Consider the following 27,899-nt stretch of genomic DNA (forward strand, 5'->3'; position numbering starts at 1 on the left):
CGTTATGTGGGGTTGGTTGTGTGTTTGCAGAGTGAATGTTGATATAATGACCTGTTTGCTGAACCGCTGATGCTGTTTGACCCTGAGGACACTTTCTGCCGTCGGGTGGCTTCCTGTTGCCGTCTGCACGTCTGCACTGTGGCCTGCGCCTCCCGGTTGTGCTCTGAGTGCCCCTCCCCGTGCCCCGCGCCCTCAAGAAGTCCAGGACCACCCCTCCCCCACCGCACAGCTGCTTTGCCCTCCCCTGGCTCTGGGCAGGTCTGCAGCAGAGCCTAGGAGAGCGGCTTGGGCCTCGGGCCTCAGGCCTCGGGCGGTGTAGCGGAGGCAGGGCAGCCCGCCGCCCCCCCCCCCCCCCCCGTGGAAGGTGGGTCAGTGGAGGGTGGAGGCGGGGCTCTGACGGGCGGGGCTGCCTCCTGGGCTGCTGCGCTCCCTGTGTCCTGGGGCCTGCGCAGCCTTAGGAGGGCAGTCCTGGGGGGTGAGCCCTGGCGTCGCAGGGCCGCCTTGGTTCTGGCTGGCTGCCAGCCCTGCACTTTGCTGCACAGCTTGTCAGTGACGTGGGTTTCTGAGTCTCCCTCTGATGTGCAGGACCCATGCAGACGCTGCAGCACGCAGGACCCTGTCCACACGGTGTGCGTCTTCACACAGGGGTCACCAGTGGGGAGAGGGAGCTGTCTGCACCTGTGGAACCCTGCTTGTTTCTCAGTCACGTTGTTTGTTTTTATTGTAAAATCATTAGGTTGTCATTGCAATCTGAAATTCAGAAATAAAGTTCTGAAAACAGGAAGTCATGATGAGAGGTAGTACCGCAAACAACTTGGTGCTGCTTCCAGACTTTTTTCCAGCGTCCACGCCTCCCCCCGCCCAACACACACACGCATTTTAAACATGATGACATAGCCTTAGCTCTCCTTCACGTGGGAGCATTTTCATTTCAGATGTATGTGTGAATGCGTGTGTGTGCATCTGGGCGGAAGCAGGTGGGTGTCTCTCAAGAGTCTGTGTGGGAAGCCCCATGTGGTGTGGCAGCGCTGACCCCCGTGGGCAGCTTCCAGTTCTGCTGTGTAAACAGCACTGATCATTAACCCTGCATACCAGCCTGTGCTCCTGAGCACAGTGTTGTTTTGGATTTAGAAAGTCCTTGTTAGGAGGTCTTTATTACCGTTATTTTGGCTCAGATGTCGGTGTGTTCAGAGAGTAGGGAAATGAACAGTTTCTAAAGACGTCCTGCCTTAGATGACCTGCCCTCTCCCCCGCGCTCCCAGCCGCGCTCTTCTTCAGAAACCCAGCTATTGACCTGGGTGTCTCTCTTTTGTTTTCTGTTAATTCTTTCATTTGCTGTCTTACCATCTTTCTTAACAAGATATGATAGAGAATAAATGAAACTGTAATTGTATTTTTTTGAATTGAGTTTCCTGTTGTACTTAATGTGAAAGCCAGGCCTGAAGTTTGTATTTCTTATTAAATGTTGTGTTTTCTTTGGGACAGTGTGTCTGAACGGGCAAGAATACTTTACGAGCCCCCACGTCGTAAATGGCATCTCTGGGCCTTAGTCTTTTTAGGGCAGCGTTCCTCACCACTCGTTTTTTTCTCAGGAGCTGTTACTTGTTTGAGCTGCTTCTTTCGACTCGGCTCTGGGCGCCTGGCCTGGGTTTTGTGTGTACCCGGCAGCAGGCTTGGGGAGGGCGCGGTGGGGACCCCAGCCGTCTCGGGAGGGGAGGTGGCGGCAGGGCAGTCACAGGCCTCTGTCTGCAGGCTGGGGACCACCACGCATGACGGCTGCTGCGAGGACACGTACAGCGCGCTGCTGCAGCGGTTCCAGCGCTCCGAGGAGGAGCTGCGTGCCGTGGCCGCCGAGTGGCTGCAGTGCCAGAAGAGGATCGACGCCTACGTGGATGAGCAGGTGGGTGCCCGCGGACTGCCGCGGGGTGGGGGGGGCGTGCCCGCGGACTGTGGGGGGGGCGGAGGTGTGCCCGCGGATGCTGGGGGGGGCGCCCTTGGAGCGGGGTTCGCCCGGCCACGCCCGCGGGCTCACCCCCGCCCGGCCGCACACCGCCTGTGGGGCCTCTGGGAGCTGCTCCAGCGCTCTGGAGCTATTGACTGAACACTCCCCATCCAGAGCCTGGGGACATACGGCCCGAAGGACCCGCAGCACCCCTTCTCCACCCAGGCCGCCGCGTCTGAACAGGGGCACAGGCCTGAGCCAGGCAGGCGGGTCCGGCATGGGGAGGCGGGGCAGAGGCCCTCCTGCCCCAGCCTGTCCGGCTGCCGCTGGCGGCCCCACGGGCCTGCCTGCCTCAGCCCAGGTGGTGGGAGCCGGGAGATGCTCGGCTCGGAGCTCTCCCAAGGGTTCGGGGTGAGGGGTGAAGGAAGCTGGGAGGGAGCTCAGGGTGCACCTCTGAGGCTGCGGGGAGACGCACCCTTGGTCCTGGCTGAAGGTGTGCACTGGTCCGGTGTCCGCCTCGGACCGCCAGTGCCACCTGGCCTCTGCTGTGGCCCTTGGCCTCAGCGCTGCCGCCTGAGCCAGGCTGGAGATTGGGACACGGGAAGGGCCTGGCACATTCCCGGGTCGCCATTTGTTCTAGCCTCTCTCTGTGTTTCCTGGAGTCCCAGGCATCTTGCAGCCTCAGGGACCGTCCTATTCACAGGGGCTGTCTCATTCAGGACATTGGAGGGTTCTTCTCCCCGTCCTCCCCCGCGTAGTCGGGCTGTCCGCCCGTCAGTGCCGCTGGCAGCCTTCCGGAGCTCAGCATCGCTGAGCCGGGCTTGTCTGGGGCAGCTCGTTCTGTGCGGCCGCTCCCGGCCTCTTTGCAGCCCCTGCACACCTAGCGTGTGTCCTCGGGAGTTGCTCTGTGCTCGTGGCGCGCTGTCCACTGTCCTGTGGTTCCCGCGGAGGGCAGTGGTGGTTTGTTTTCTTCATGTGAGACTTGTTCTCCAGCTGTGGCTTGTCGCTGACCCCTGACCCCTCAGCTTCAGCCCCTGTGGGGGCGGGGCTGACATGTCTTCGGCAGATGCTGCTGTGCGTCAGGGGGCTGTAACTGCTGCCCCCCAGCTGCCTTCCCTGGGCACCCTCCATCCAGACCTCCAGCAGTTGTCCCTGGGGGCCTCGTGTAGCTTGGCGGCCAGCAGCCGAGTCAGGCCGAGGGGACGAGCACAGCCCGGCAGGCAGGCCACCTGCTCTGAGGAGCCTGCTCTCTGGGCTGGGGGAGCGTGGGGTGTAGGGACCCGCCGTGCCTCTGGGCACCAGGACTGCAAGCGAGTGCCGGGCTGAGCTGTCTGAGGCCAGGTTCCCCCCTTGGGTGTGGTCCCTCCTCAGGGTGCTCAGACTCCTGTCCTGCGGGGACCAGGAGTGGCCCCAGCTCCCCCTACGTGGGTTCTGAGCCTCATTCAGGCCTTTGCTTCTCCTAGGCTTTGGCCCACCTGTGAGCTGACAGAGTCATATTCGATGACGTCCTACCTTCGAGCCTTTGCATTTATAGTTCTAAATGAGTTTGTCTGTGTGTGTGGTTATTAAAAAGCAGAACTGCAGTGCATAGTTCCCTGGCTTTTGAATTGGGCTCTGCTGAGCTGGTTAATGGGTGATCCGTACAAGTCCAGTGGCAGTTAAGTGTGGTGCTTCATCCAAAGGTGCAGGGAGGCTCGGGGAGCCCTGATACCCTAACATCAGGGCATCAGTTCTCTGTGAAGGAGGGACCTTCAAAAAAAGTCAGAGACTAGACGCCAGCCCCCTTCCCTGCTAACACTGGTCGTCAGGGCTGATGGCAGAAGAAATCTGAGGACGGCATCCTGGCTTTAAAAGAATGAGGCATGGGGGCTTCTGTGCTGGCTCAGTGGTAGAGAATCCGCCCGCCAGTGCAGGAGACACGGCTTCCATCCCCGATCCGGGAGATCCCACGTGCCGCAGAACAGCTAACCCCATGTGCACGGCTCCTGAGCCTGCGCTCTGGAGCCCGGGGGCCACAGCTCCTGAAGCCCGGGAGACCTAGAGCCCGTGCTCCGCCACGAGAGCCGCCACCACAGTGAGAACTAGCGAGTAGCCCGCGCTCGCCACAGCTGGAGAAAAGCTCACAGAGATGAAGGCCCAGTGCAGCCAGTAGATAGGGAAATAGAAAGAGTGAGGGATGTGTGAAACCCTCTCAGGGAGAGAGGTATGAGGAAAGCAGAGCTGGCCCTGGCTGCTTTGTAGGAACCCACGAGGTCAGGCTGCCTGCTAAGTGTCTGTGCTGCCAGCGCGGCTTGCGGGAAGGTTGTGTTGCATTAGGTCATGGAGCCCCCACCCTGACGTTGGGCTGAAGAACGTACCCCTCTCCAGTGGACTGAGGGTGACTGTCCTCACTAAGGGTTGCTGCTTACACTGCCATCGGTTTGTCTGTGGCAGCATTCCTGGGCTGGAAGAGAAGGGAGGCTCTGTTTGGACACTCTGGAACCCCAGGAACCCCACAAGCCCCGTGGTGTGTTCCCTGAGTACCTTCTGGGTCCATGTGGACGACAGGCTGCTGCGAGGACAGCGGTACACAGTCTGCCCCGACGGCGCCCAGCAGAGTGCGCGGGGGTCCTGGGTGCCGATGTTGGCGGCTCTGCCTCCGGTTCGGTCTATGGGCCTGTGAGTGTCTGCAGGCACAACAGACCTGCGGGCAGAGATGCTGCTTCCTGGCGAATCCGCTGGAGGGCTGCTCAGGTGCCGGAAGACTGGCAGCAGAAGTCCACAGGCTGTCACTGGGAAGCCTGTGCTGAGGACGGTCGTGGTCAGACTCCTGGAGTCTGGATGTGAGGGCTGCAGGGTCCTCAGGACAGCTCCGACCAGGCCGGACCCCAGCAAGAGATGGCAGTGCAGCCTGAGGACCCCTGTGAGCCAACAGGGTGCGTAACCTGGGTGAAATGGACAAACTCCAAAAACATGGGACCAGCTGAGACCTAAATCATGAAAAAGTGGAGAATCTCAGTAAACCTGTAACTAGTAAGGAGATTGGGTCAGTAATCGAAAATCTCCCAACAAAGAAAATTTCGGGACCCAGTGGCTTCACAGGTGAATTCTAGCAAACATTTAAGAATTAATACCCATCCTTCTCAGAGTTTTCCAGAAAACTAAAAGGGAGGAAACACTTCCTAACTCATTCTGAGGCCAGCATAAGTCTGATACCAAAGCCAAAGACACTAAAAGAAAACTGCAGACCAAAACTATAGTTCTGCAATGAGTATCGATGCAGAAATCCTTAACAGGATACGCACAAGCAGAATTCTGCATATTTAAAGGTCTGTATGGGTATCTTTCCTTTTCTCCTTTGCTTTTTGCTTCTCTTCTTTTCACAGCTATTAGTAAAGCCTCCTTGGACAGCCATTTTGCTTTTTTGCATTTCTTTTTCTTGAGGATGGTCTTGATCCCCGTCTCCTGTACACTGTCACGAACCTCCGTCCATAGTTGATCAGGCACTCTGTCTATCAGATCTAGTCCCTTAAATCTATTTCTCACTTCCACTGTATAATCATAAGGGATTTGATTTAGGCCATACCTGAATGGTCTAGTGGTTTTCCCTACTTTCTTCAATTTAAGTCTGAATTTGGCAATAAGGAGTTCATGATCTGAGCCACAGTCAGCTCCTGGTCTTGTTTTTGCTGTCTGTATAGAGCTTCTCCATCTATGGCTGCAAAGAATATAATCAGTCTGATTTCGGTGTTGACCATCTGGTGATGTCCATGTGTAGAGTCTTCTCTTGTGTTCTTGGAAGAGGGTGTTTGCTATGAGCAAAATGACTGAGGAGGCCTTACAAATAGCTGTAAAAAGACGGGAAGGGAAAAGCAAAGGAGAAAAGGAAAGATATCCCCATTTGAATGCAGAGTTCCAAAGAATAGCAAGGAGAGATAAGAAAGCCTTCCTCAGTGATCAGTGCAAAGAGATAGAGGAAAACAATAGAATGGGAAAGACTAGAAATCTCTTCAAGAAAATTAGAGATACCAAGGAAACATTTCATGCAAAGATGGGCACAATAAAGGACAGAAATGGTATGGACCTAACAGAAGCAGAAGATAATAAGAAGAAGTGGCAAGAATACACAGGAAAACTGTACAAAAGAGATCCTCACAGCCCAGATAATCACGATGGTGTGATCACTCACCTAGAGCCAGACATTCTGGAATGCGAAGTCAAGAGGGCCTTAGGAAATATCATTACAAACAAAGCTAGTGGAGGTGATGGAATTTCAGTTGAGCTGTTTCAAATCCTAGATGATGATGCTGTGAAAGTGTTGCACTCAGTATGCCAGCAAATTTGGAAAACTCAGCAGTGGCCACAGGACTGGAAAAGGTCAGTTTTCATTCCAATCTCAAAGAAAGGCAATGCCAAAGATTGCTCAAACTACCACACAATTGCACTCATCTCACACGCTAGCAAAGTAATATTCAAAATTCTCCAAGCCAGGCTTCAGCAATACCATGAACTTTGAACTCCAGATGTTCAAGCTGGTTTTAGAAAAGGCAGAGGAACCAGAGATCAAATTGCTAACATCCGCTGGATCATCGAAAAAGCAAGAGAGTTGCAGAAAACCATCTATTTCTGCTTTATTGATTATGCCAAAGCCTTTGACTGTGTGGATCACAATAAACTGTGGAAAATTCTGAAAGAGATGGGAATACCAGACCACCTGACCTGCCTCTTGAGAAACCTGTATGCAGGTCAGGAAGCAACAGTTAGAACTGGACATGGAACAACAGACTAGTTCCAAATAGGAAAAGGAGTACGTCAAGGCTGTATATTGTCACCCTGCTTATTTAACTTAGATACAGAGTACATCATGAGAAATGCTGGGCTGGAGGAAGCACAAGCTGGAATCAGGATTGCCAGGAAAAATACCAGTAACCTCAGATATGCAGATGACACCACTCTTATGGCAGAAAGTGAAGAAGAACTAAAAAGCTTCTTGATGAAAGTGAAAGAGGAGAGTAAAAAGTTGGCTTAAAGCTCAACATTCGGAAAGCTAAGATCATGGCATCTGGTCCCATCACTTCATGGGAAACAGTGGAAACATTGACTGACTTTATTTTTGGGGGCTCCAAAATCATGGCAGATGGTGACTGCAGGCATGAAATTAAAAGATGCTTACTCCCTGGAAGGAAAGTTATGACCAATCTAGACAGCATGTTAAAAAGCAGAGACATTACTTTGCCAACAAAGGTCTAGTCAAGGCTGTGGTTTTTCCAGTGGTCATGTATGGATGTGAGAGTTGGACTATAAAGAAAGCTGAGCGCCGAAGAACTGATGCTTTTGAACTGTGGTGTTGGAGAAGACTCTTGAGAGTCCCTTGGACAGCAAGGAGATCCAACCAGTCCATCCTAAAGGAGATCAGTCCTGAACAGTCATTGGAAGGACTGAGGCTGAAGCTGAAGTTCCAGTACTTTGGCCACCTGACGCGAAGAACCAGCTCACTAGAAAAGACCCTGATGCTGGGAAAGATTGAAGGCAGGAGGAGAAGGGGACAACAGAGGATGAGATGGTTGGATGGGATCACCGACTCAATGGACATGGGTTTGAGTAAACTCTGGGAGTTGGTGATGGACTGGGAGACTTGACGTGCTGCAGTCCATGGGGTCGCAAAGAGTCAGACACGAATGAGCTACTGAACTGAACTGAAAGGTCTATGTACTGTGACCAAGTAGGATTTATTCCTAGAATGTAAAAATGATTCACTATATGAAAATCGATTAACATACTTTATCAACAACAAGGAAAAACAGCACAATCATCTCAGTTTATTCAGAAATAGCAATTGACAAAATTCAACACCTTCCATGATTAAAAACAATCAAGAAAATGGGAATGAAAGGAAACAACCCCCGCATAGTAAAAGCCGCATTAAACAAATGAACAACATCGGCAAACAGCAGTCCTTTCAACACCATCCAATGGGAGACTGAAAGCTTTTCTTCCAACGCCAGGAACAAGGCAAGGATGCCTGCTTTCACCACTTCTGTTCAACATAGTACTAGAAAGTCTAGACACAGCAGTTAGGCAGAAGAAATGAAAGGCATTTAAACTGGAAAGGAAAAGTAAAATGATCTCTACAAATGTGATCTTACATGTAGAAAATCCTAATGACTGAAGAAAAAAACATAACTTAGAAATAAAATTAAAAAAACTATAAATGAATTCAGAGTAGCAGGATACAGAGTCTACACACAAAAATTAGTTGCATTTACTCTTGCCTGGAAAATCCCATGGACGAGGAGCCTGGTGGGCTGCAGTCCATGGGGTCGATAAGAGTCGGACACGACTGAGCGACTTCACTTTCACTTTTCCCTTTCATGCACTGGAGAAGGAAATGGCAACCCACTCCAGTGTTCTTGCCTGGAGAATCCCAGGGACGGCGGAGCCTGGTGGGCTGCCGTCTATGGGGTCGCACAGAGTCGGACACGACTGAAGCGACTTAGCAGCATATATACAAACAATGAATAATCTGAAAAGGAAATTATGAGAACAGTTTGATTTATAATAGTATTGAAAAGAGTAAAATACTTAGGAATTAATTTACTCAGAGAGATAGAAGAGTTGTACAGCAAGGTCTACAAAACATTCTTGAAAGAAAATAAAACACAAATAAATGGAAACACATCCTGTGTTCTTGGATTGGACTAAATATTGTCGAAATGTCAGTGTTACCTGCAGTGTTGTGTGGATTCAGTGTGATCTCCATCAAAATCCCAATGATGCCTTTTGCAAATCTAGAAAAGTCCATCCTAAAACTCATATTTTATGTCATGAGTGTTTTATTAGCACAAGGGGAAAACGGCTTTCTGTCTTTCTACAATGGGAAACCATGCTGTTCACTAAAGCAACCAACAGATAAATGCTTGTTTTCATTTACCTATCAAGAAACTGTGATGTTGTTAATACAAATGAGGGAAATTGAGCAGTTTTAGTTGCATCAGAGGGTGCCACTCATTCTGGAATCTTTGGAATGGGTATCGGTCTCATCTAATCAAGTAGCCTTTTAGAAATTATACAGTAATTCAGGATTTCAAAATGTTGAACACCTGTAGAATAATTAGTATGTATGAAGAAATATAGGCGTGAGAAGACAGTTGACAGCTTTGAAATCTGTTGTTTTTGGGTTTGAAAATATTACCCTTTATCTGTTGTTTGAACATGTGTAAGTCTGTGCTGTGCTTGGTCTCAGTCCTGTTTGACCCTCTGTGACGCCGTGAACTGTAGCCCCCAGGCTCCTCTGTCCGTGGGACAGTTTTTTTTCCAGGCAAGAATACTGGAGTGGGTTGCCATGCCCTCCTCCAGGGGATCTTCCCAACCCAGGGATCAAACCCAGGTCTCCTGCACTGCAGGCAGATTCTTTTATCACTTGCACCACCAGGGAAGCCCACAGGTGCTGAAATGTTCCACAAAATTAACACCAGAGGCTCTGAAGAGAGGGTCAAAGAGGAGGTTTTGTTGATGTTTCTTATCAAACAGCTCTGTTCTGAGCTGTGTAAGAAGATAAAGAAATTATTACTTTTTCTAATATTTAGCTCATTTTAAGTCATTTTTAAAATTTGGAATAGTGATAGCAACATGAAAGAAAAATGTTTTTCATAAAAACTGCAAACCTGTGTTACATAAAGGGAGAATTAGCAGCAATATTGAATCTTGCATGCAAAAATGTATCTCTTTTTTAGGTTGTCTATTATATTTTATATTATGGTTTTATAGTTTGTACATTTCTTACTGAACTTATATGTAGGTGTTTTATAGTTTTAGGTACAATTATGAGTAACATCTTAAATGGTGGAATAAATTTTCTGAAGAGTTATTGCTGGTATTTATAGGAAAGGTGAGTTTTAACTTTGTGTTCAGTCATCTCACCATATTATCATCTCTCAAATAGGTTTGGAAGTGATTGCTTAGAGTTTTCCAGGAGACCACGATATCACCTGTAAATAATAGCTTTGTCTTTCCCTCTTTAGCCTTTGAACTTTTGTGTTTTGTTTGTTTGTTTTTCCCTTCAGCTAGAACCTTCAGAGCCTGGTGAAGAGAGTATTCCTAACACAGCTTCCTTGTTCAATTCCTGGCTTTAGAGGTTTCACATTAAGTCTAGTGCCTGCCACACAAATTTTTTGCAAACTAAAAAGTCCTTTTCTCTGTCTTATCAAGGTTATTATTTTTGTTAAAAAAAAAAAAACAGGAATAGACATTAAATTTCTATATTTTTTTCTTTTCTTGTGTATTTTTGTATGAATTACATTTAGTCAGTTCAGTTACTCAGTCATGTCCAACTCTTTGCAACCCCATGGACTGCAGCACGCCAGGCCTCCCTGTCCACCAACTCCTAGAGTTTACTCAAACTCATGTCCATTGAGTTGGTGATGCCATCCAACCATCTTATCCTCTGCCACCCTCTTCTCTTGCCTTCAGTCTTTCCCAGCATCAGGGTCTTTTCCAGTGAGTCAGTTCTTTGCATCAAGTGGCCAAAGTATTGGAATTTCAGCTTCAGCATCAGTTCTTCCAATGAATATTCAGGACTGATCTCCTTTAGGATGAACTGGTTGGATCTCCTTGCAGTCCAAGGGACTCTCAAGAGTCTTCTCCAACACCACAGTTCAAAAGCGTCAATTCTTTGGTGCTCAACCTTCCTTATGGTCCAACTCTCACATCCAGACATGACTCCTGGAACAACCATCGCTGTGACTAGACAGACCTTTGTTGGCAAAGTAATATCTCCGCTTTTTAATATGCTGTCTTGGTTGGTCATAGCTTTTCTTCCAAGGAGCAAGTGTCTTTTAATCTCATGGCTCCAGTCACTGTCCACAGTGATTTTGGAGCCCCTCCAAAAATGAAATCTGTCACTGTTTCCACTTTTACCCCATTTATTTGCTATGAAGTGATGGAACCAGATGCCATGATCTTTGTTTTTTGAATGCTGAGTTCTAAGCCAGCGTTTTCACTCTCCTCTTTCACCTTCATCAAGAGGTTCTTTAGTTCCTCTTCGCTTTCTGCCATTAAAGTGATGTCATCTGCATATCTGAGGTTATTGATGTTTCTCCCAGCAATCTTGATTCCAGCTTGTGCTTCATCCAGCCCAGCATTTCTCATGATGTACTCTACATGTAAGTTAAATAAGCAGGGTGACTATATACAGCCTTGACATACTCCTTTCCCAGTTGTGAACCATTCAGCTGTTCCATGTCCAGTTCTAGTGTTGAATTACATTAGACTTCCTAATTTTGAGATATTCTGGCATTCCTGGAATTAAACTCTACTAGATTATATATTACGGTTTAATCCATTATTAGGCATTTTGTTTAGGATCTTTGTTACTATATCTGCTTTCTGAGGTGTTACTGAGTTTTCATCTTTGGGGTCCTGTTTGTTCTGTATAAAGGTTATGCTGATCTCATAGGATGAATGGAGAAACTTTCCTTCCCCCCAGTTTTCAGGAATAGTTCAACTTCCCTGTTGTGTGAATGAAAAGGATAGACTGATAGATCCTACCTTAAAGCTTTGGGGCCTGGTTCGTTGTTGCAGGGGGAGGAACAAGGACTCAATTATTTTTTACTGCCTTTTCAATAAACACTGTGTGTATGAACCTGTTTGGGGATTTCTGCTTCTTAAGTGAGTTTTACAAATTGATATTTTCCTAGGAAACTGTCCACATCATTCAGATAAAGGGGTGGGTATAAGCTTGTGCTCACAGCGCGGTTGACAACAGTGGGGGACTTGACAGCTGCAGGACAGTTCATTTCCCTCCCTCTGGTTTCAGGCCGCAGAGGGAGCACTTAGGAGGCCAGGCCGGCAGCAGGGCAGTGCTCCCAGCGCCCCAGCTTTGCCCATGCCCTACACCCCCCAGCTGTGCCCACGCCTCCCCCCCAGCTGTGCCCACACCTCCCCCCCAGCTGTGCCCACGCCTCCCCTCCACAGCTGTGCCCACACCTCCCCCCCAGCTGTGCCCACGCCTCCCCTCCACAGCTGTGCCCACACCTCCCCCCAGCTGTGCCCACGCCTCCCCATCACAGCTGTGCCCACGCCTCCCCCCCAGCTGTGCCCATGCCTCCCCCCATGCTGTGCCCTGCACTCCCCCCGCTGTACCCATGCCCTGCACCCCCCACCCCCCACCCCAGCTGCCGGAAGTCTGTATTGTTTGGAGTGTCAGACGCTTCATCGTGTTGAGTCAGCTTCTGAAGCAGACTGGGCAGGGCCAGCGAAATAGTGGTGAGCCACCTGTTTGCAGCTCTTCTTTAATTAAAGAGGCGCAATCTGCTCGCATTTTCTCCTGTTGTAGAAAACCTCCTTCGTGTGTGTCCATGTCCTTTCTCACTCCCACCGTTTTTGTGGTTCATTTCTTCCCTTGTTCAGCCTGGCAGGAAGTTCAGAGAACCAACTTTTTGGTTTACTGATCACATTTACTTCTGGGTTTTTCCAGTAATTTCAGCTTTTACCTTTACTTCCTTACTAGTTGAAGTTTTGTATTAAGTTAGTCTTGTTTCATTTGGAGGGTGTATCGGTCGTTTTTGTCTGACTTGAAGATGTGATCGGCTGTCTCCTAGGCAGTCGGCCAGCTGCCCTGTGTTGGCTGGAGGGGAGCCCCTGTGGGTGGCGCTGCCTTCCTTGTAGGACATGCCCCCGCCCGGTGGGTAATCATTTGGAAGATCTGTATCCCCTTTCGTCCTTTCAGTGGTGGTGCTTCAGTTTGTAATAATTTGTGAGAATACATCCATATAATTACCATGTAGTCATTTCACAGTCTTCTCCCTCACACAAGTCAGCGCCCTGAGCCCGTTCCTAATTCCTGTCCCCTCAGTTTCTTACTTGTTGTGGTCAAGTCCGCCTTCTCAGACCTGACTGCCTTCACCGTTTCCGAGTCTGCAGTGCAGCCGTGCTCACTGCTGTGACGGTCACCGTCGTCCGGCTCCAGAACGTGCCCGTCTCGGGCCGAGGCTCGTGGCCAGACAGCGGCCGCGGCAGCCACCCTGGCGCTCAGTGAGCGGGGACTGTCCCCTCCCCGTGTTGGCGGGTCCGTCTCTGGTATCTTAATTCCTCTTTTTAGTGTGAATTCGTCTCTGTGTTTTTCGTGCATGAAAGCTGTGATGATTTTGAGTGAGTCAGTGAGCTGCTGAGGTGGGGTGTCAGGTGACCTTTCTGTAGTTGGAGCTTCTGTCTCCACACGCGGTCTCTTGCATCATTTAAAAAGTCTCCCCTCAGAAGTGTCCTGGTAGCTCTTGCTGGTACTAAGACTTGCTGGTTTTGCATCCCCCCTGCATTGTACGTAGATGACAATGAAGAGCAAGCAGCGCATGCTGACGGAGGACTGGGAGCTCTTTAAGCAGAGGCGATTCGTGGAGGAGCAGGTGAGTGTGGGTGGGAGGGCGCTGTCAGAGCGAAGCTGCTCGCCGCGGAGCGCAGGGCTCTGGGGCCCATGTCGCACGTCTTGCTTGGCACCCTGTGTGCAGACCAGTTTCCTTTCCGCCTCCTTGTCTTCTGTACTCCTCCAGGGACACCCGCATTTATGGAGTGGCTCTCCCGGCCCACAGCCTCCCCGCCTCCCCACGGGCTCCTCCCGAGTGGGTGTTGCGTCTCCGGGTTCCCTTCCAGGGGCGACGCCATGCGGCCCCAGGGCTGGGCCAGGGCCATTCCTCCTGTGCCGGGGCTGTGCTGTCTGGCGGCTGCTGCCCGCCTGGCTCACCCCTTCCTGCAGCAGGCTCTCCCTGCCCCGCCCGCCGCCTGGGCGGCACTCAGGGCCCGGCGTGCAGGTCTCTGGGCGTTGTCTCACCAGGAGACTTGCCTGCTTGCTCCGGTGCCTGCGCTGGTGTCTCCTGGCCGCTCTCCCAGTTAGACCATCGGCCTCCGCTACCCTTCCACCCCGTGGTCCCCTCTGGGCAGCACAGGTAGACAGGGCACCTGCGCTCCGTGCAGTCACCGTGTGACCTCTGTGTGGCGGCCACCGCCCATCGCTGTGCCTGAGCTGGTCCGCAGGCCCCTCTTCTGAGATGCAGAGGCGTGCCTGCCCCAGTGGGGGCCCCCGGGACCACCGCTTCTCCAGGCGCGGCTGGCGCGCTCCGCAGCGGCCCTGCTCCCCGCCTCTCCAGCAGGTCTGCTGGGCTCTCGTACCTCATGGGTTCCTCTAAAGTGTGGTTTTTTCACCTGTCTGTTCGTCCAAAATCTAAGCTCCTGGGGGGCAGTGATTATCTCTGTTCCCTGGTTCCCAGCGAGTCCCCGCCCATGGGAGAGCCAGGGCCAGGGCTGGGCGTCTCCCGTGAGGGCATCACGGAGTGTGTGCCTAGGAGCCTGGTGGGCTCCCCCCTGACCTCTGTCCGGGCCTCCTCTCCCCGCCACGCCGTGTGCACCGCACGTCTGCCCCCCTGCCTGGCCCTGGCCCACCTGAGGAAGCTGCGGGCAGCGGGTCTCTGAGTGGGACATGCACAGCACCAGAATTACTGAAAAATACAGCCGTGTCATGGGGCAGGTCTTGCAAATTAACCTGTTGTCTCGTGATTTTCTCCAGTTCACAAAAAAGAAAGCCGTGGCTGGCGAGAACAGCTTCACGGACACCATGCGGCATGCGCTGTCGTCACGGCTGAGCGTGCCCGACTGCCCCAACTGCAGCTACCGCAGGAGGTGAGCGCGCGCCCCTGGGCACGGCCTGCTCGCCCCGCGGCCCTGGGCTGACTCTCCCTGACCCCCCTCAGGTGCGCTTGCGACGACTGCAGCCTCTCCCACATCCTCACCTGCGGTATCATGGACCCCCCGGGCACGGGCGACGTCCACCTTCACCAGCTGCCCTTCCCTGTGGACTCGGCTCCCGACTGTCTGTCTGAGATGCGCCCACCTGGCGTGTCGTCAGCCAGCTCAGGGTCAGCGTCCAGCTCTCCCATCACGGTTCAGCAGCATCCCAGACTCATCCTCACAGACAATGGCTCTGCACCGACGTTGTAAGTCGTGACTTTGTAATGAGGTTTCAGAAACGTAACTCATCCGATTCCAAGATATAGACACAGTAATGTCTGTAGAAGTATGGGCAGCGTTAAGGGTGCCTTTCAAGAAAAAGGACCCTTCATTTTTTAAAATGGCTTTTACAGCGTGGATGCGATAAGCCCGAGCCTGGACGCTGCTCCGTGAGCTGCCGGGTGCGGCGAGGCAGGCGTGCAGTGGTCTGCAGAGCGCGCCTCCCGTGCTGGCCGGGCCCGCAGCCGTCCGCCTCACCCTCAGCCGGCATCCACACTCGCTCCGTGTCTTGCTGAGAACTGAGATGGGCACTTTAGCAAGTGACTAAAAGATTCTGTCCGTGTTCCCACATCAACCATAAGATGTTTTGTGCGAGCACCAGTTCACAGGGTGGGAAGCAGGCCCCATCTGAGTCCTGGATGGGCTCTTCCCCTGGTGTGTGTTTGTTTAAAAGATAAAACATATCTTCTGCGTGTCATGGCACCCGTGGGGGTCAGGAGCCCCGGGGAGGGACGGTCGCCCCAACCTGCTGCCCGTGTTCCTCAGGATTCTCGCCTCCCGACCTGGGTTTCAAGCTGTGACTCTGAGGCCCCCCTTCGGATCTCTCGGTTCTCAAGCGTGGGTTTGGTCTCAGACGCTGAGCTCCGCGGTGCCTTTCACTGAGCTCTGTGCTCCCTCAGAGCCTGTGGAGGGTGGAGGGCGGTCACAGCCAGGCATGAGCCGGTTCAGGACGGGAGCGGCCGCGGCCAGGCGCCGGTAGTCAGGGCAGGACTCAGGCTGGCAGAGCGCCGCCTGCTCCTGGGTCTAGTGGCTGAGACCAGGCGGGGCGGAACCAGGCCCGCCCACGGTGCCCCAGGCACCTGGCCGCCCACCCGTGGGGTCCATGTCTTCCCAGCAGACATGCACTCTGAGCACCTCCCGTGGCTCCTGGCCACGCTTGTCCTGTCCTTGGTGCCGCTTCCGAGTGCTGAGACGGAAGCACAGCGTTTTCGTGGCGGTGCTGCGGGGCTGCCTGGACTCCTGAGTCTGGAGTCACCTCGCCGCAGGAAGCGCATGGGTTTGTTACTTTATTCGGCTCCCCCGGGATGTGGCAGCGACAGCACCAGGGCGGTGTAGGTACCGCCCAGGGCAGCGCCCTGTCCGCAGGTGTGGGGGCCCCGGAGCTGGGCATTCCTGGCAGCTGGCCCTGCCCCTGCTTGCTGCGGCAGCTCCAGGTGACTGCGCACAGTAGTCCTTGGAGTCGGTTCTCGCAAAAGTGGGATGAAGCTGAGTCTGGCTGTTCTAGATCCTCTGCCTTGAAGCCCAAAGGGCTCCAGCTCTTAGGATTTCTCCTTCCGAAAGGTCGAGGCTCGCGGTGGGCGCGGAGGCCTGGCTGTGTAGATCCAGGGGGCATCGTATATTCTCGTGCCTTGAGCCATGCATGCTGAGCTGGGAACTCCGTGTCAGCTCTTCTCAGGCACCAGAAACCCTTACGTTTGAAGTAGTCTTCACTGCCTTGAAGTCATGTTACTTTTTTTTTGTAGATATTCCATTTGCCTATCACTTGGATGTCTTGCTAAAGCTGGTAACTGTGATTTTGAATGGACTTGAGTACAGCTGGTCTTGTGGTGAAAAATCAGTGTTTTGTCACATAAGTGCCTTTAAAGTTTTGTTCACCTGGCTATCTCTGAAATTTTGGTGGTTATAAAAACAAATGCTGAAGACCTAAGGTTGGTTCCTGTACCCCTTGAATTATCATAAAAAAATAGCGTCTGCTTGGAAATGACAGAGAGAACAGGTGTGCACCAGGGCGCTTCAAGCTGATCTTTTGAAATTCTGTGGTCTCCTTAGTGCTTCTCCGTTTGGAGTTCTGTTTTCCGTTCTCGTGGTCCTCTGGGTCCAGGCCCTGGGAGACGCTGAGGCGCGTGCATGGCGTGCGGGGTTGCGCTCTTGTGGACGCGGGGCCCCCGGGCGGGTGCGCCGCCCTCCGCGGAGCCGCCCGGCGGTGACAGCCCTGCCCGCCTCAGTTGCAGTGATGATGAGGACGTCGCCCCGCTCTCGGCCAAGTTTGCCGACATTTACCCCCTGAGTAACTACGAGGACGCCGAGGTGGTGGCCAGCATGAACGGCGTCCACGGAGGGCTGAACGGCGGCGGGGAGAACCTGGCCCTGAAGGACGAGGTACGGGCCCAGCCTCTGCCTCGTGACGATGAGTGACCCAGGGCGGCGTCCGCGGTGGCGTGTCCCGTAGCATTCTGGTTTAAAACGCGTGGGTTACAAGTGCCTGTCTTTACAGTCCCCTCAGGTAAGCAGTACCAGCAGCAGTTCCTCAGAAGCTGACGATGAGGAGGCAGACGGCGAGAGTAGTGGGGAGCCCCCAGGAGCCCCGAAGGAGGACACAGCTCTAGGGAATGGGAGCCCCAGGAAAGAGGAAAGTAAAGTGGACAGTCCACCCCCATCTTACCCAGCTCAGCAGGTATGGTTTTATTTCCCTGAACTTGGTTGTGCCAAGGCTGTCTTTTCTGTGTCTGGTTTCTCTAAACATGAGTGCTACTGAAAACAAAATTACGTTACTTTGAAAAATTTTTGCAGATGAGCCTGGCGAGAGCCGAGGCCGCTCGCCGATAAGCAGGCGCGGCTTGCGCCCTCGTTTGACGCGTTCTTCTTGTTCCGGAATCTGCTCTGGAACCTGTGATCTCCTCTTGATTTTGCACCAGTGTGGGTACTTAGGCGTCATAGAGGTTTTTTGTTTGTCTAGAAGCAAAAGAGGGTCGTTGTTGGTTGTTTTTTGTTTTTTTTAAATAAAACAAAAGAGTGGAATGTTAGAATTTAAAAAAAAAATGTTGGTTTTGTGAGGGAGCTTTTTTTTCTGGTAGGAATCTTCTGTTAACAAAAGGTGAGGCTATTTTGCCAGACTGCCTTTTTTTTCTTAGAGACTCTGGTTTTATACTAGATGCTCAAGCGGTTCTTCAAGGAAGAGCACGTGAAGGCCAAGGCTGATTAAACCATTGTAATAGGTGGTGCGATCTGCCAGAGAGGTGACCCTGGAAGGTGTGCCCTGGGATGACTGCCGCCACTTCCTCCCCTCGGCCTGATCCAGGACCTGCTCACCCCAGCCCCTTGGTCCCCCCCAGCCCCTTGGTCCCCCCCAGCCCCTGGTCCCCCCCAGCCCCCTGGTCCCCCCAGCCCCTGGTCCCCCCCAGCCCCTACTCACCCCCAGTCCCTGGTCCCCCCCAGCCCCTATTCACCCCCAGCCCCTGGTCCCCCCCAGCCCCTGGTCCCCCCCAGCCCCTACTCACCCCCAGCTCCTGGTCCCCCCCAGCCCCTACTCACCCCCAGTCCCTGGTTCCCCCCAGCCCCTGGCCCCCCCAGCCCCTACTCCCCCCCAGCCCCTGGTCCCCCCCCAGCCCCTGGCCCCCCCCAGCCCCTACTCACCCCCAGCCCCTGGTACCCCCCAGCCCCTGGCCCCCCCCAGCCCCTACTCACCCCCAGCCCCTGGTCCCCCCCAGCCCCTACTCCCCCCCAGTCCCTGGTCCCCCCCAGCCCCTGGCCCCCCCAGCCCCTACTCCCCCCCAGTCCCTGGTCCCCCCCAGCCCCTGGCCCCCCCCAGCCCCTACTCACCCCCAGCCCCTGGTACCCCCCAGCCCCTGGCCCCCCCCAGCCCCTGGTCCCCCCCAGCCCCTGGGCCCCCCCAGCCCCTACTCCCCCCCAGCCCCTGGTCCCCCCCAGCCCCTGGCCCCCCCCAGCCCCTACTCCCCCCCAGTCCCTGGTCCCCCCCAGCCCCTGGCCCCCCCAGCCCCTACTCACCCCCAGCCCCTGGTCCCCCCCAGCCCCTGGCCCCCCCCAGCCCCTACTCACCCCCAGCCCCTGGTCCCCCCCAGCCCCTGCCCCCCCCCAGCCCCTACTCCTCCCCCAGCCCCTGGCCCCCCCCAGCCCCTGGTCCCCCCCAGCCCCTGGCCCCCCCCAGCCCCTACTCCCCCCCAGCCCCTGGTCCCCCCCAGCCCCTGGTCCCCCCCAGCCCCCTGGTCCCCCCCAGCCCCTGGTCCCCCCCAGCCCCTACTCACCCCCAGCCCCTACTCCCCCACAGCCCCTGGTCCCCCCCAGCCCCCTGGTCCTCCCCAGCTCCCATTCCCCCCCAGCCCCCCATTGCCCCCAGCCCCCCATTCCCCCCCAGCTCCCCATTGCCCCCCAGCCCCCCATTGCCCCCAACCCCCCATTGCCCCCCAGCCCCTGGTCCCAAGAACCAGATTTACTTACTGTGTGTCCTTCCAGTGTTGGTTTGTGAGATACAAGGATTCTTCTCTATTGACGAGAAAGGCTTAGAAAGGCTTACTGACGCGCTGCTCCCGCCCTGCCCAGCAGCGCGTCCTGACCCGCTCTGCTGAGGCTCACTCCCTCGTGCGTGACCTCGTGTGTCTGGCGTCGCACACGCAGGCGGTTTTGTCCCCGGGGGGGGGGCCACTAGCAGCGCTCTCCCCAGTGGGGGTGTGGCGGCCTGCCGTGCTGCCGCAGGGGGAGCTCTGAGCCCTGGCCGGTCTGTTGGAGGAGAGGTGGCAGCCCTGGGGGTGCCCGTGTGTGTGTCATGGTCGACGGGCAGAGTTACGCTTTCTGTCGTACATGGTTAAGGGCTGGGTGGGCTCCGTTTCCTTCTCTATGTTGTGTTTGGGTTTAAGAGTTCTTTAAACAAGTCCTTCATCAAGTATGTGATCCACAAATATTTTCTTTTGGTCTGTGGTATGTCTGTTAGTTTTGTTTTTTACAGTGTTTTTGAAAAGCAACAGTTGCTGATTTTGATGCATTCTAGTTTATCAGCTTTTTCTTTTATGAATCATGCTTTTGATGTCATATCCAAAAAACTTTTACCTAATACAAAACTGGTTTCACCTCTAAGGTTTGTAATTTTAGCTCTTGCTTAGGTCTGTGGTCCACTCAGCTCCGTTTTGCTAATGTCTGAGGTGAGGGTCGTGTTTGCTACCCAGCTGGCACAGTGCCGTTTGTCAAAAAGACCATCCATTCCCCTGCTGAATTGCATTGGCCACATGTTGAAAATCAGCTGACTGTGAACGTGAGGGTTCATGTCCACGCTCAGTGTCTTGCTCCTTTGACCTCTGCACCCGTAAGCCCGTATTCTGCTTGACTGTTGCTCTATTGTAAGTTTGGGGATCAGGTAGGAACTGCCTTCCTTTTGTTGGGCCTTTTTCAGAATTGTTGAAGCTGTTCAAAGTCCTTTGCATTTCCATGTGTTTTTTTTCCAGGTGGGAAAGTGAAAGTGGTTCAGTTGTGTCCGACTCTTTGCGACCCCATGGACTATACAGGCCAGAATACTGGAGTGGGTAGCCATTCCCTTCTCCAGGGGATCTTCCCAACCCAGGGATCGGACCCAGGTCTCCTGCATTGCGGGCAGATTCTTTACCAGCTGAGCCACCAGGGGAACCCTGGGTTGGAATGTTAAGTTTTTTTAGAATTAATTTTTATTAGTTGTTTTATAATGTTGAGTTAGTTTTGTATACATTTTATTCTACTATTTTTGGGTAGGGGCAACACCTCATGGCTTATAGGATCTTAGTTCCCTGACCAGGTATTGAACCTGGGCCATGGCAGTGAAAGTGCTGAATCCTAGCCACTGGGCTGCCAGGGAACTGCTCCATATGCGTTTTAGGGACAACTTGCTGCCTCCTGCAAAAGGCCTGCTTGGATTCTAATAGAATTTGTGTTGAATTCTTGAATATTTGATAGAATTCATCACCAGAACCCTCTGGGCCTAATCGTTTATTTGTAGGATGATGAGGATCAACTTTGGGAAAAACAGCCTTATGAACATTGCACATGCTGTTTCTTTCCATTTGTTTAGGTCATCTTTAATTTCTCTCAGCAATTTTCAAAAATTTCTAATCTGAGTTTCTTAAGTTTATTCTTAAGGTTTTAGATGTTTTTTGAGTCTATAGTAAAGATATTTTCTAATTTGGGTTTTCTTTCTCTTTTTTATATTTGTTTATGTGGCTGTGCTGGGTTTAGTGGCAGCACGTGGGATCTAGTCCCTTGACCAGGGTTGGAACTCGGGGGCCCCACGCTGGGAGCACAGAGTCTTAGCCACCGGATCACCAGGGAAGCCCCTGAATTTGAGTTTCAGTTGATTGTTGGTAATATGTAGAAATAAGTCAATTCCTGTGTATTGATTTTGAATTCTGCAGCTTTGCTAATAAACTTGTTTGTTCTAGAATGGTTGAGGTTTTGTGGGTTTGTTTTTGGGTTTTTTTGGTAGGTTACCTTGGGTTTTATTCACACAAAATCATGTTGTCTGTGAGTGAACAGTTTTATTTCTTCCTTCACAGTCTGGATTCCTTTAGTTTCCTACTCTTGCTTTAGTGAGCTAGCTAGAACCTCTAGTACAGCACTGAATAGAAGTGGTGCGAACAGACATCTTTGCCTGTTCCCAGTCTTAGGGGGGAGAGCATTGAACCTTTGACCAGTAAAATGCGATAATAGCTGTCAGTTTTTCTTAGATGTCCTTTGTCAAGCTGAGGAAATTCTGTCCTACTCCTAGGTTTGTTTTGGGGTTTTTTTTGAGAATTTCACCGTGAATATTCATTGCGTTTTTAAGATACCTTTTCTGCATCTCTTGAGATGTCCCTGTGGTTTTCATCCTTTGTTCTGTTACCAAATTGTATCTCATCAAGGGATTTTAAACCAATCTTGTGTTCCTGGGATAAATACCACTTGGTCATGGCATATAGTTTTTTTTTTTTTAATATATGTTGCTTGACCAGTTTGCTAATGTCTTGTTAGGATTTCTGCATCTGCGTTAATGAAAGATACTGGTCTATTGTCTATCTTTATAATGTCTTTGAAACTCAACATTAAAAAAACTTAAGATCATGGCATCCACTCCCATCACTCCATGGCAAATAGAAGGGGAAAAAGTGAAAGCAGTGACAGGTTTTTATTTTGTTGGGCTCCAAAATCACTGCAGATGGTGATGCAGCCATGAAATTAAAAGATGCCGAGAATCAGACACGACTTAGCTGCCGAACAGCAGTAGCAGCAGTGATGTCTCTTTATCTGGCTTTGATGTCAGAATAATACTGGCCTCAGAGAATGAACTCGGAAGTGTTTGTTCTGCCTATATTTTCTTTTTTTTTTTTTTTTTTAATATTTATTTATTTATTTTGGCTGTACCAGGTCTTAGTTGCAGCATGGACACTGTTAGTTTCAGCATGTGGGATCTAGTTCCCTGACCAGGGATCGAACCTGGGTCCCCTGCGTTGGGAGCACAGAGTCTTAGCCTCTGGACCACCAGGGAAGTCCCCTGCCTGTATTTTCTGAAGGAATTTGAGATTGATATTTCTTAAATATTTGATGGAATTCATCAGTGATATCCCATGGACCTGGTCTTTTTTTGTGGGAAAATGTCTAATTCAAATTTCATTTACTTGATACAGGTCTATTCAGATTTTTTATTTCTTCTTGGATTGAATTTAATGATTTATGTCTTCTTAGGGATTTATCCATTTCATCTAAGTTGTCAAATTTGATGTCGCATGGTTGTTTATTATCTCTTTTTAGTTCTGTGGCATCTGTAGTAATGTTTATCCCTGATTTAGGTAATTTTGTTTACTCCTTTTTAACTCCCTCAGTCTGTCTGGCTATATTTTTGTAAATCAATTTTTTTTTTTTCTATTTTTCTCTTTTCTGTTTCATTGATTTCTGTTCTGATCTCCATTATTTTTTTCTATATTCTTGGGGTTAATTTTTTCTTCTTCTAGCTTTCTAAATCTAAAGCTGAGATTACTGATTTTAGAGCTTCCAAATGTATTAAGGTTTGTTTTATGGCCTGACATGTAGTCTAACCTAGATGTGCACTTGAAAATTGTGTTCGACCCCTCTTAGGTGGAGTGTCCTATAAGTGAAAGTTCGGTCAAATTGATAGCATTATTCAAGTCTTCTGTATCCTTACTGATTTTCTATCTAATTCTAAAAATTACTGAGAGAGACATATTGAAGTGTTCTGTTATAACTTTTGGATTATCTATTTCCTTTTTCAAATCTGCCAGTTTTTGATTCATGCGTTTTGGGACAGTGTTGTTGAATGTGTATCCATGTAATTATTGTTCTGCCTCCCTAATATATTGGCCCTTTTGTCACTGTGAAATACCTCCCTGCTGATATTTCTTATCTTAGACTATTTTCTCTAATATTAACATAGCCATTCCAGCGTCTTCAGGTTACTATGTGTATGTTTTATAAATTTTTATCCTTTTAATTTTAGCTTCTTTGTGCCTTTGTGTCTTTCTCTTCCAGCCTTTTAGTTTGACCTTATATTTTTATCCTCTCTGTCAGTTTCTGCCTTTTGTTTGGAATGCTTCATTTACATTTAATGTAATTGTTGATGGTACTTACATCTGCCATTTTGCTGGTTGTTTCTATGTCTCATGCTTTTGTACCTCTGTCTCTACTTCCTTTTTTCATATCAAACAAAATTTTAGTGTACCATTTTTTATTCTGCTATTGATTCTTGAATTATATTATTTTTGTTTTGTTTTTTAGTTAGTTTTAAAACGGTATGGGGAGTTGGGAATAGGAAGAGCCCTGGGCAAGAAAGCTAGACTCCTTCTGTTCTTAAGTAGAAGTTCTAGCAGATTTGCATGAATAAACGCTTCTCAATATGTTTTTTTCGTTTGGTTGATTTCCAGAGCCTCAAAACGATTGCCTTTGACAGTTGTGTTCAGTTTTGCACTTGTTTTGAGGGAGAAGAGGCACCGACTGCTTCATTCCACCTTAGCCGGAAGTCGCATCTCGGGTGCACTTTGAAGAATCTCTGTGTAGCCATCCGTTAAGCAGTGTGAGCCCAGCAGAGCGTGGCACCAGAGGCCTGGTTGTCCTTGGTCCCAGCTCCCTCTCTGCACTCTGCCACTTTGCAGTCCCCGTGGCCCTGCTCAGACAGGCGCGGGATGCAGACGGGTGAGGCTGCCGCCCCGGCAGACACCCAGCAGGGGTGAGGTGCGCACGCCTTGTCTCTCCAGGCCTCTTCAGTCCCAGTCCTGGGGGCCCTCGTTCACCTCGCCAGGAGGGACCCGTCTACCCGGGGAGTCAGGCCGCTCTGCTGCCTTTGTATTTGCTGTGTGGCTGACTCTCATTCAGTCCATATCATTCTTTGTTTCCCTAAATACTCAGGACTCACTCACTAAATACTCTGTTTATTTTTTTCTTTCCCTTTAGGCAGAACAAGCTCCAAACACTTGTGAATGTCATGTTTGTAAACAAGAGGCGTCTGGATTAACGCCGTCAGCGATGACCGCTGGCGCCCTGCCTCCCGGGCATCAGTTTCTGAGCCCCGAGAAGCCCACGCACCCTGCTCTGCACCTGTACCCCCACATCCACGGACATGTGCCCTTGCACGCCGTCCCGCAGCTGCCTCGTCCTCTCATCCACCCCGCCTTGTACACAGCGCCCCCCTTCACACACAGTAAGGTGAGCGGGCAGACCTTGAGGAGAGCGTGTTGAAACAGACCCATCAAGTGACAGCTTGTGTGGGACAGCAGCCACGCTCATGGGAGGGTCTGCAGACGTTTCCTTTTATTGTAACATCGCAACCTCCTGGAGTTTCGAACCTTTACACGTATAAAAACAGTTGTGAAAGTCATGGCTCATTCCTTTGGAATTGACCAGGATGGGAAGAGGTTTATCACATGGTACTGGAGTAATGGGTTGAACTGGGGACCACAGGGCCTCTGCCCACCCAGAGAGCAGCTCAGTTCTCCAGCTTCTCGGGGCCTGGCGGTGGTGGGTGGCAGAGCTTGAACGTAGCACGAGTCCTCTAACACTGGCTGGGCTCCACAGGCCCCTAAGTGACTGTCCTCTAAGCATGAAACAGAGGACAGTTATGTAGAAAGGCACAAGCTTGAAGGAGGGACGCTGGGCGCCGTGCGGCGGAAGCTCTTATGCCGGCAGGTGAGTGAGGGGCCGGGGGCAGCCGGGCTGAGGGCCAGGGAGGGCGGCGCCTGCCGCCTCTCAGAGAGCCCGAGGCTCGTGCTGAGTGTCACAGACTTTGCGGTGAGATCGTTAGGTTTGTTTCATTCTTCGTACCTTAGGTAGCTTTGCCTCGCTAGCCACTTGGAACTGACTTTTATTGATTCGTATCATAAATTTTAATTTTTATCAGTTATTCTGACTAATGTTATTAGCTCTAATCAGTCAAAAATAGAACTCTCCCCAAAGTCTACTCATAGACAGTGACTCTGCTGTGATAGAAAGGGAGCGTGTGGCGTGAGAGGGACTTTCTCAGACCGCACGTCACCCCTCACTGGGGCTTGCTGTCTGCGGGGAGGCACCGGGTGATCATTGCTGGTTTATTATAGAGGATCCTCAGTTTGTTGTGTTCTGTGATAGTAAGTGCTTGGTAACCACTCAAATTTATGCTTAAGTTTTATTAGGTTGACTGTTGCTTCCCCGATAGCTCAGTTAGTAAAGAATCTGCCTGCAGTGCAGGAGACCCCAGTTTGATTCCTGGGTCGGGAAGATCCCCTGGAGAGGGGATAGGCTACCCACTCCAGTCTTCTGGCCTGGAGAATTCCGTGGGCTCTCTAGTCCATGGGGTCGCAAAGAATCTGACACGACTGAGTGACTTTCACTCTCTCACTCATTGCTCAGTTCAAATACATAATGACACGTTTGCTATTCGGGTGATTTTAAGTAGCATGTTCATGTATATATTCAAGGCCAGGCTGTTTGTATGGTCTGCCCAATCCTTCACCCTTTTCCTCAAGTGAGCATATGAGTTTGGGAGCTGTTTGCTCCCTGTTCTTACCTGAATAGAGCTCCATTTCCTAGTCCCTGGGGAACCACCTGGAGAAGAGGGTGTAGAATGTTCTCTCATATGTTGGTGCTGGCATAAATTATTCAAGAATTCATTCCTAAAAATCTTCAGGTAAAGTAGTGAAATGTATTATTCCCACTCTAGTTAAAACTGATTTTTCCCCTGGATTTTGGCCTTTTCTCAGGATGTTACTGGCAGTGTATAGAAGGATAAAGGGGAGAAAGCATCATCTGTGTCACAGTCTGTCTGTCTGTCTGTTACCATCGAACTGTAATCCAGTAGATAAATGAGAAAGATTCATGGGTCAAAGAAAATGCAGAGGAGCAGCCATTAAGCTGTAGTTTAGCTACTTACTGTTAGTGTCAAGATTATTCACTGATACAATTAAAATACACTAGCTGGGTGCCATTTTTATTTGGAAAAATGAGATGCATTTGACAGAATACTTCGTCTGTACCTGGTGTAAAAACGTTTCTCTACATAGCCTTACGTTGTCACTTACCAGGCTTTGCACAGTTGCTGTGTAGTCTTTGAGTTAGTTTGACCTAGTTGGGTGCTGTGGCTGCATCTGTACCTAAATGCACAAGAGTGTTCCCAGCCCTACAGGAGTTGGTGGAGAAGGACTGAGCTGTAGTGGAAGGACACAGTTGTCCTCAGCTCCGTCAGAGCAGGTTTCTCAGTGAGATGACTCCCCATGCAGGTGAGGGCCGGCCCCAAGTGTGGGCAGCCATGCCCACTGAGGCTCTTCTGACCAGCTTCTGTCCCTGTCCCATCAGGGCTTTTAGGAATTTCTGCTCTGGTTCAGTTCAGTCGCTCAGTCATGTCCGACTCTTTGTGACCCCATGAACCGCAGCACGCCAGGCCTCCCTGTCCATCACCAACTCCCTGAGTCCACCCAAACCCATGTCCTTTGAGTCGGTGATGCCATCCAGCCATCTCATCCTCTGTCGTCCCCTTCTCCTCCTGCCCTCAATGTTTCCCAGCATCAGGGTCTTTTCCAATGAGTCAGCTCTTCGCATCAGGTGGCCAAAGTATTGCAGTTTCAGTTTCAACATCAGTCCTTCCAATGAACGCCCAGGACTGATCTCCTTTAGGATGGACTTGTTGGATCTCCTTGCAGTCCAAGGGACTCTCAAGAGTCTTCTCCAACACCACAGTTCAAAAGCATCAATTCTTCTGCGCTCAGCTTTCTTTATAGTCCAACTCTCACATCCATATATGAACACTGGAAAAACCATAGCCTTGACTAGATGGACCTTTGTTGGCAAAGTAATGTCTCTGCTTTTTAATATGCTGTCTAGGTTGGTCATAACTTTCCTTCCAAAGAATAAGCGTCTTTTAATTTCATTGCTGCAGTCACCGTCTGCAGTGATTTTGGAGCCCAGAAAAATAAAGTCAGCCACTGTTTCCACTGTTTCCCCATCTATTTCCCATGAAGTGATGGGACAGGATGCCATGATCTTAGTTTTCTGAATGTTGAGCTTTGAGCCAACTTTTTCACTCTCCTCTTTCACTTTCATCAAGAGGCTCTTTAGTTCTTCTTCACTTTCTGCCATAAGGGTGGTGTCATCTGCATATCTGAGGTTATTGATATTTCTCCCGGCAATCTTGATTCCAGCTTGTGCTTCCTCCAGCCCAGCGTTTCGCATGATGTACTCTGCATATAAGTTAAATAAGCAGAGTGACAATATACAGCCTTGACGTACTCCTTTTCCTATTTGGAACCAGTCTGTTGTTCCATGTCCAGTTCTAACTGTTGCTTCCTGACCTGCATACAGGTTTCTCAAGAGGCAGGCCAGGTGGTCTGGTATTCCCATCTCTTTCAGAATTTTCCACAGTTTATTTTGATCCACATAGTCAAAGGCTTTGGCATAGTCAGTAAAGCAGAAATAGAGGGTTTTCTGGAACTCTCTTGCTTTTTCGATGATCCGTCGGATGTTGGCAATTTGATCTCTGGTTCCTCTGCCTTTTCTAAAACCAGCTTGAACCTCTGAAAGTTCATGGTTCACGTATTGCTGAATCCTGGCTTGGAGAATTTTAAGCATTACTTGACTAGCGTGTGATATGAGTGCAATTGTGCTGTAGTTTGAACATTCTTTGGCATTGCCTTTCTTTGGGATTGGAATGAAAACTGACCTTTTCCAGTCCTGTGGCCACTGCTGAGTTTTCTAAATTTGCTGGCATATTGAGTGC

The 27,899-nt window shown here is 50.8% G+C and overlaps 1 protein-coding gene and 1 non-coding gene across 19 annotated transcripts in view; one reads left to right on the forward strand and one right to left on the reverse strand.

Moving 5' to 3' along the window:
- Positions 1-27,899, forward strand: part of FAM193A (family with sequence similarity 193 member A) — a 150,187-nt gene that overhangs the window by 94,330 nt on the left and 27,958 nt on the right. For 12 of the 18 annotated variants that reach the window (XM_081579256.1, XM_081579236.1, XM_081579246.1 and 9 more), the window contains 7 exons: positions 1,753-1,900; positions 13,243-13,320; positions 14,475-14,587; positions 14,659-14,901; positions 16,921-17,074; positions 17,190-17,369; positions 24,110-24,361. In XM_081579256.1, the coding sequence (XP_081435382.1) occupies positions 1,753-1,900; positions 13,243-13,320; positions 14,475-14,587; positions 14,659-14,901; positions 16,921-17,074; positions 17,190-17,369; positions 24,110-24,361 (1,168 nt within the window). The remainder of the gene's footprint in view (positions 1-1,752; positions 1,901-13,242; positions 13,321-14,474; positions 14,588-14,658; positions 14,902-16,920; positions 17,075-17,189; positions 17,370-24,109; positions 24,362-27,899) is intronic. The other 6 variants (XM_081579268.1, XM_081579263.1, XM_081579253.1 and 3 more) reach the window with 2 other exon arrangements.
- Positions 22,121-22,193, reverse strand: TRNAG-CCC (transfer RNA glycine (anticodon CCC)). The gene has a single exon. It is a non-coding gene; the product is annotated as a tRNA-Gly (tRNA).

This window comes from Giraffa tippelskirchi, chromosome 1 (assembly GCF_054371585.1).
Source record: "Giraffa tippelskirchi isolate mGirTip1 chromosome 1, T2T-mGirTip1v1.2.pri, whole genome shotgun sequence".
NCBI lineage: Eukaryota > Metazoa > Chordata > Mammalia > Artiodactyla > Giraffidae > Giraffa > Giraffa tippelskirchi.